This window comes from Prunus dulcis, chromosome 3 (assembly GCF_902201215.1).
Source record: "Prunus dulcis chromosome 3, ALMONDv2, whole genome shotgun sequence".
NCBI classification, from domain to species: Eukaryota; Viridiplantae; Streptophyta; class Magnoliopsida; order Rosales; family Rosaceae; genus Prunus; species Prunus dulcis.
Window position 1 is genome coordinate 8,092,041 of NC_047652.1, and position 8,978 is coordinate 8,101,018.

The window sequence follows — 8,978 nt, forward strand, 5'->3', positions numbered from 1 at the left end:
TAGTGAGAGAAAAGTGGAGGTTCTTGTATGTTGTAAGATTGCTCTTTAATATGTGTCATGTATGTGTTATATATGCAGCCAAACCTTCTGAAGAGAGATCCCTCTCCCTTTTAGAAAAGAAAGAACCACATTGTCGGAAATTGGATGCATCTGGTAAAGGTCGGAGCTAGAATTTTATATTTGGAGCGATAAATTATAAAGAACAAGCTTTAGTTGGATTGATTTTTACGGAAATTAAGAAATTTCACGTACCATATATATATATATATATATATATGTTTGGAGGCGCCACTAATTTCAATATGATAGTTCTGCCGCACGGTTAACAAATAAAGAGAATTTCTCAGTAAAAAATTACCTTAAAAATAAATTGAAAACCATTTAATTACTTTCCTGTGACCAAATACATAGACAAAGTGTTTTTCACAAGTGGACCATACCTGAAAAATGAATGGTCGTGAATAACTCCAAAATTCACAACTTAAATTACAAGTTAGAAATAAAAATAAATAAAATTAGAAGCTAGAAAAAGAAGGGGTCAATTTGAATTCCACGTGGCATTTGCTAAAGTGCTACAAGACACTACAGATATGTCATAGCTGAATCATCCGTTGAGCATTAGCTTAATGGCTGAGTAGCTTGTTCAGAGGGCTTGGAAGCCAATTAAGAAGTGATTTCTCAAAATGTGATGGGTGATAATATCATAATATAATACAAATTGTTAAATCATTTTCTTTTCAATGAAAAGAAAGAATGTCTTAATCATCTGCTGCTATAAATTGTCACCATACTTTGGTGGATATACTTGCACTTCTGATCAAACCAGAAATATAAAAGAAAACAATATTTGATCCAAATACGACGGAAAATACGGTTTTACCATTAGCGATAAACACACGCTCGTCGTTGAATTTCTCTGAAAACAATAAAAAAAATCATAATATATATGTGCAAGTGTGTTTTGACAGTTTTGCTTTGTAGAGATTGAAAATGACATTTCCACAAATCCATTTATGCAAATGCAACAGGCCAAGGACATTCCACTCACCCTTGCATAACAGAACAAAATTACAAGGCATAACAATGACATCCCAAGTTCTAGTCATCCATGTTCTTCATGTATTCCTTTGAAAGTTTAGTCTCCATTATCAATTTCTGTTCTTTGAGCAGAGAATGGCCTGATTCAAATAAAGCCTCAATGGTTTGCTGTACAAGGGAAACGGAAAACCACTCAATCGTTTGTTCAGCAGTGATACGGATTTCAGGTTTGAAAAGAAACACTGGTTAAAATTGATGACACTACCTTTGGAGGAGTAAACACAGGAAGGTTGTCATTTTTTCTTCGCTTTAGAAGTTTGTCTCCCAGACTTTGAACACCTCCAATATCTTCAACCCACTAAAAGAAAAGAAGGAAACTAGTTGGACAACAAATGTGCATAACTAATTAAAAAGTTTTACAAGAAATAAGATGACATAAAACTAGAGATGTTAAAAATCAAGCTAACCTAGACTAGTTTTAGCTCATAATGGGAACTATTTGAGCTGCTATCGCTCATTATCAAGTTTATCTGCAGGGTTCCTCTTGAAAACATCATTCTTTTTAGCATTGCCCTTTTAGAATTCTTGTGGAACAGATAACAAAGATTTACATGAAATACCATATTCTGTTCTCTTATATTATTTGTGTTAACTTATGGCTTAACATCCACTGGTCTCTCAGATTCTTTGACACTAAAGGTTACATCATAATTAATCCTTCTGAATTTTCGTGATTATTTGTTTTGTTGGTTATTCATCAACGAGTTAGGCATGAAGACTTTGAGAAGCTGGAGCATTACTGAATATAACGCCCAACAGGTAAGGCATCAGGCATGAAAACTAGGCAACAAGTTAGGCATGATCCTACAGATATTATGTCAATACTCAACAGTAACACCGATTACCACTATGATATTTAACATCTAAATCCCACTGGGTAAAAAACAAATTGTATTTATAGGATTCAAATGTTTAATCACAGAGACATGATTGACTTCCCAATCTTTTCACATGATACAATAATTCGCTAATAAGTTACAGTGGTCACACATTTCAAACCAGATCGTTATGTACCTTAGAAATTGACCGGTCGTATGTTCGAGACCTCAAAGCTCCATAGAAATCCAGTGCTGCCCAGTCATCGAAAGTAAATAGTAATAACAACAAACAGAAATAAACTATAATGCAGAAGTCTTCAAATTATAATATGAAAATAACGGTGAACAAAAATCTTCAGATTCAACTCTCACAGCAACCCACCCCCTCCCAACTGCTCGAAAAGAAATTTACCTAAGCAAAGATGCAGGTTGAATGTTCTAGAAAGACGATAGAAATGAAAATTTTAGTACTGTATATAACAAAAGACATCAAGTGGAGAAAAGAAAAAGTTATTTTCTTTAGTATATGTTTACAGGAACTCAAACACACGCAGTGCCATTTCCTTTGTGCATGTGAGATTGCTTTCCACATATGAATATGATACTTGGGAAGATAATGTTTACTTGGGAAGATAATGTTTTATATTACGATTTGTTTGTATACTGTTTGTTTTAGTATACTGTTTGTTTTATTTTAACTACGTTGCAAGATGTGACAGTGTATGAATTCAGAATATTTAAACTGACTGGTCAGGATCACGCACACACACTTGCAGACAATTGAGGACGTTATGATCAACAGCCTATGGTGAATCCAGAACATCTTGAAACTGAGAATCCACGTGTACATGGGTGTGTAAAAGTGCTTCTTGTTTATGCTTCTTTTCTTTTCTTTTTTGAGAAGATGAAAGCAAGTGTTTCTTGTCTATTCATTTTCAGATTGGAATTACTATACACGCTGAAAAGAAAATTGAAGGCATTGATTTTGTGAACAGAGAGGATATGAAAGCAGTGGGTTACCTTGATTAGGAAAAGTGTCCACTATACTTACAACTTCATCCCTAGACATGCCATCTTTCTCATACATTCTGTAAACAATGTTAATGATATCCTCGTGGTTAGGCTGCCTGTTTCAGAAACAACATATCAAACAAGGGTGACATGCCTTGGTTCCTTCTAATCAAAAAAGGAAAAGTAAGTATCAAAACATAAACTCCATAAAATTAAATAAAAAAATACACAAACAATTAGTATAGAATAGCATTTGACATACAGCGGAAATTATTAAAGATACGGTGTGGTCAATAAAAGAAGAATGTAATTAACAATAACAATAGTGCAATTCAGTACCAGAACATCAAGAACTATATTTGGTTTACAACTATCTTGAACAACATTGTAATCCACAGTAATCTTGGCTACATAGTCCAAGTTTACAGAAAAAGGCCCAACACATTTAATAGAGAATTCACAAACAGAGAAAGAGGCAAAGACAGCTGTTTCCAATGGAACATGCATGTTTTTCACCATCCTGTGGTGATTATATTATTAATCATGTGGTTCATGCAAACAAGGTTGACGAAGAAATCACTTCTATAGGAAAAGACGTACAAAACATCTATCCAACTAAGGTCACAGACAAGAAGATAACCGATTTTCTGAGAAAATTGTTTGTATTTCCAATAGGAAAGATCCCCATACATACAAATACTTTTTCTTTTCATTCAAACAAAGACTCGCTGATCTGAGGAAAATTTAAATAATAAATTATGCAGGCAATTATTTCCTTCAAGGATGATGAAGGCACAAATCTCCAAGACAACTTCTCCTTTCAAGGTGCAAGTTTGGAGCTTGGAACTGGGTATACTCGAACACTTCAAAAATGAACGTTAGGTTTTTATCCAGTGAAAGAAATAGATGTCAAATTAAACTGGTTTGTTCCTTCAAATCACTAAACATGAGCTCTTAATCCTTCGTCGAAAATCACATACCAGCAAAAAGGCAAATTTATCCTTCGTTGAACAATCACATACCAGTAAAACTTTTCCATCCTTCCATCACGGATTAAGGGAGCATAAATTGTTGACAAATCATTTCCTGTAACAATGATAGGAATTCTGTTTGTAATGTCTGATTCTCGCCAGTCTTGTCCAATACTAACTCTTGTAGGATTATCACATAGATTCATCAATGTTCCAACAACAATTTGATTATTGACTGTCATCTGAGTGTTTCCTACAAAAGAATAAACAATAACACATTTTCACTAAAACTGAAACATGAATAAAACTAAAAGGTCTTCGGTCATTCCTACACACAATGACTAATGTTGGAAAGATATAAAACCATATAAACACATTTTTCCTGAAAAACCAAAATAAAAAAGAAAAAAAAGAGAAAGAAAAGAAAGAACAGAAAAGGTTGGTACTGGCTGATTCATATGCTAAGCCTTTCCTTTTTTCCCTCAGTAAATTATCAAATTTCCAGTCTAAATCATACAGTTCTCACCAAATCTACCAAGGCCAGCATCAATGTCATTGATCATCAAGCAGCTCATCTTGCCCTGAAATAACCAAGAAGAATAATAGAAAGGTATAAAATAAAAAAATAAAAAAATAAAAACTGTTGGAAAAAAGGGTTGTCCATCATCACTAACATGAATGAAATATCACTAGCATGACCTAAACATATGTAGACTGTAAAACAACTTTTTGGAAGCAACTAATTTGACGTGTTGTCTTCTATGATGGTGTGAGGGAGCACAGCCTTCAATCTTTAGCTGAAGGATCCTCTCTGTCATTTTCCCAACGGATTTGACAGGTGATCTTTAAATACATAACCCTTGAAGCACTGTTCTAGTTTAAATGCAGCTGAGTTTGGCACCGGTGTGAATGTGGGGATAAAATTAGAAGGGCAGTTCATTCATTACTGTAGCACTTCTAAATTTCTCTATATGGTGTATCTTGTCAGCAATTTTCCAGTGTGTCCTTCAATCTAATCCTTTCAGATCATGTCATGAATGGTTCTTCATCCCTAGCATCAAGGGGGTGAAAAAGGAGGAAAATCTGAAACCCCTAAATAAATCCTTCCTAGCTTTCCGACAAGTATTTTCAAATTTTACAATCTCATTCTCAGTTTCCAGTGACTTTGTAGTGTTAAGATAGTCTTAGGCCTAATGACCCATAGAGAAGAAAGAGATAAGCAATGAACGGACTAGACCAATGAAAGTGGACCTAGGGTTTTATTCATTAGCCATACACTTTAAATTCAAAGTCTAAACTCTAAACCATCCTGTAGGCAATCGTAACCGCAGATTTTATAAAGCTGTTCCCCATTATTACAGATGGAGTGTCTAATAAAAATCCAAAAGAGATCTAAAGAAGCTTTTTCTAATAAATGTGCATGATGTACACAACAAGAGAAGTGAAAATTTGAATTACTTAGTGCTTGACCGAGTTATTCTTTTATAGCAGAATCTATTTTCTAATATAAAAGAAGAAATAAATTGCTACTTGGGAAACCAATTCTCAAGCAGGTCTATCCTCCAGAGGATTTGGAAGAGGAAAGGAGCTAAAGGTGCTCTGCTAGTGCTTTCTTTCAGACTTCAGGAGAACACATCTCTATACCTTCTTTGAGATGACAATGCTAACCTCTCTCTCTCTCTCTCTCTCTCTCTCTCTCTCTCTCTCTCTCTCTCACACACACACACACACACACACACACACACACACACGCAATGTTTACAGACCCCAGTATAAGCAGACGAAAGAAAAGAGGGAGAATCATAAATCAAAGTAAATTTTGGGCAATGATTAAACACTGTTTGACTTCATAACCCAAGACATACATATATTAACAGTGAAAGTGGTAGAGCTTCTAACTTGGTTCTGGACCACTTGAGAGGCAGTTCTATAGCGGTCGCGTATCAGTTTTCCTGGTTCTCCTGTAAAGTGACTTTTGATTATACACAGCATGATTCTACAACAAAGCTATGAACACAGTCAAAAGTCTTCCACTATCCTTGCAGAATATGACAGCTCAATATGTTGTTTAAGGTTAGTAAGAGGAGTTGCACAGAGAATTTATATATATGTACATAAAAATATATACTGAGTGATATAATTAGAAAACATCAATAATTTAGGAAGTAGCCATGGAGAAAAGAAAATGGAAGAAATGGCAGTATAGACATTCTACAAACTCATCTTACCAGCTCTTTCTGATTCTAATTCCCCGGCAGACATAATTACTGGTTCAACTCCCATGGCTTGGAAAATAAGTTCAGTCTGAAATGATTTTCCTTGTCCTTTACCTCCCCAAATACCTGTAAGATAAAATGATAAATTTCCAGAGCACATCTATTAACATGTAACCGCGTAAGAAGACTAAAACTCATTATCATTCTCATTCAAAAGATATTAAAAGCAATGAGATAGTTTAAAGTAAGCGGCTAAAAGCAACCAAGAAGAAGAAGTTAGACCAATATTTTTTACCATACGGATGCATATGACTTTGCAAGATGTAATAACAAGTTATAACATCTTAAGAATCAGAAAAACTCTTAAAAAGAAACATGATTGAACACTCTTAACATGATATACCCACACTAAAAAATTTCATAAAATTTTCAACTTTCAAGTTCAATGAGAATCTTTACGACTACCAGTAAAAAGTTATTGTGACTACATATACCTAGGATTAAAGGAACTTTAGTGTTGAGAAGATGAGCAAGGTAGTTCTTCGCAATATGGCAAACTGCAATTTAAGAAAAACCCACATATATAAGATTACAACAAATACTTATGGATAAAGATGACTTTGATAAGCTGCACAAAACATGAATGAATCCAATAGTAAAACATTAAAATTATCAATTACATGTATGAATATAAGAATCCCTACTACAAGGCCGCTGACGGATAACATTAAGTGTAAATGAAGATAACGTAGAGTTTTTGTACAAGCCGTTATGGTGTTAGTATTACACTCTTGAAACAAGACCCAATTATTTTTATGTCTAACATTCTCGAAGAAAAAAAAACATGGCTTCCATGACATAGGTTGTACGAGGTGTGGTGGTTGCGTAGTCGTAATATCAATAGTTAACACTGACAAATTTATTGTCTAGGTTATTTTATTTTAGCCTTCCTTTGCACAATGTAAATACGGGCAAAGGTAAGAACTACTGTTAGGCCCTTGGAAAACTGAGCAAATGTCTGATAAACTGTATAGTAAATTTGCAAACCCAGAGGACAAACAAAACATGTCAAAATATATATAGCAAATGGCCACCAACACCACTGTAGAAAATATTGGAAAAGAATGTAGCACAGGAAGGTGAGATAGGTACAATGATTATTACCAAGTTTTCTTCCTTTTTTTTACCCGAAACATCACAGGTATTTTTTTCTAACCTTTTGCCCAGTATCATAGAACTTACCAACTTTATCCTGTCAAAGAGAAAGGCAACGAAAAAGACACAAAATCACTTACCAGATATTGTCAGCATAAAAATAAAATTGAAAAAAAAAGAAAAAGAAGCTAAAGATCAATTATTGTGATCTACATACATGATATCAACTAATAATAAATTCACACAGAATTCACATTGACACCAAATAATTAGTTTGCAATCGATCATAAGAATTGTCGTTGCAACTGCAAGAATCAATTCAATTGATCATTGAATTCACATCTATAAGAAGTTTAATACTCAAAATGAAGAATACATTACTCGCAACTTAATTAATTTCACTAAAATTGGATGAAACACAAAAGGAAGAAGCAGAAACAAACAGGATATGATCATACCATGAACAGAGGCGCAATGTAATAATCGCCCTGAAGGTACTGAAAGGACCTGGTGACCTTCTGCCGATAATCAAACACAATATCCGAGTCTCGGCCGAGGAACTTGCCGACGAAGAGGTCGTCGACGAGGCCCGCCCGGGCTCCGACGGCGATGTTCATGTTGTCGGCCTCTTTGCCCAACCTGTACAAGTAGTCATTTCCCTCGGAGTCCTTCGCCTCCCACGAGGAATGGTCTGAAAGCTTCTTTTTGGGCCCACCGCCGCCATTGTTGGTGTCACTGTTGCTGCAGTTGGTGCTTGGATTGGGGTCAGGGACAGAGGAGGGGTTTGCTGAGCAGCAAAGAGAGGAAATAGGGAGTTGGGTTTTGGTGGTGGGATGAAATGGGAGTGAGAATATTGGGGTTTTGGAGAGAAATGGGTTGCAGTTGCAGAGAGTCATGGTGTTTGGGATTTGTGGGTTTGGACTTTGGAGGAGAGAGTAAGGGTTTGGCGCCACAAATTAACCCAAAGCATATCCTCTGGAGTCTGGTGTGGCATTGTACGGACAATTTTAACTTTGAACTCACCAAATGAAAACAATTTTTTTTTTTTTTTGGGGTAAAAAAAAAATTTATGGGGAAATTGGCTATTCTCACCACCAGTTAGGGGTGGCAATTTCGGACACGACCCGATGCACGATTCGAAACCCACACGATAAAAAAATAGGTCAATTTCAGGTCAACCCGTTCTGACCCGTTTAATAAACGGGTGGGTTTCGGGTCAACCCGCTAACTCGTTATAATACATATCTAACTCGTTTATTAAACGGGTCGTGTCAACCCGTGTACAACCCGCTAACCCACTAAAAAATAAAGACAAATGGAAACTTCAACACACACACACAACGGGTTTCGAACCCCTACCATCCTCATTTCTCTCAAACATCTTATCCACCATCCTACAAATAACTTTGTGATTTTATGGTATACCTTTTGATATTTATAATGTTTCTTGTTCTTTTGTGTTTTCCTTTCTTTTCCGTCTCTCTTCTCCTTTTTTTTTTTCTTTCTTTCTTTTCCTTCTCTTTAGTTTTCTCTCCTCTCTTTTTTCTTTCTTTCTTTCCTTCAATCTTCTCTCATCTCTCTCTCTCTTCTTCTTTTTTTCTTCTTTCTTTTTCTTCTCTCTTCTCTCTTCTCTCCATCTTTTTTTTCTTTCTTTTCCTTATATTTTCTCTACTCTCTCTGTTTTTTTAAATTTAAATTTTTTCAGTTGT

At 35.2% G+C, this 8,978-nt stretch overlaps 1 protein-coding gene across 1 annotated transcript; it reads right to left on the minus strand.

The window, feature by feature from the left end:
* Nucleotides 1-920: 920 nt before the first annotated feature.
* On the minus strand, nt 921-8,271 carry LOC117620862 (ribulose bisphosphate carboxylase/oxygenase activase, chloroplastic). The gene is made up of 11 exons (XM_034351105.1): nt 7,728-8,271; nt 7,357-7,366; nt 6,609-6,671; nt 6,127-6,240; nt 5,798-5,859; nt 4,425-4,479; nt 3,950-4,151; nt 2,937-3,043; nt 2,113-2,168; nt 1,304-1,396; nt 921-1,206 (listed from the first exon to the last, which is right to left on the minus strand). The coding sequence occupies exons 1-11, from the start codon at nt 8,163-8,165 to the stop codon at nt 1,099-1,101; spliced, it is 1,308 nt and encodes a 435-aa protein (XP_034206996.1). The 5' UTR covers nt 8,166-8,271; the 3' UTR covers nt 921-1,098.
* Between the last annotated feature and the right edge of the window lie 707 nt (nt 8,272-8,978).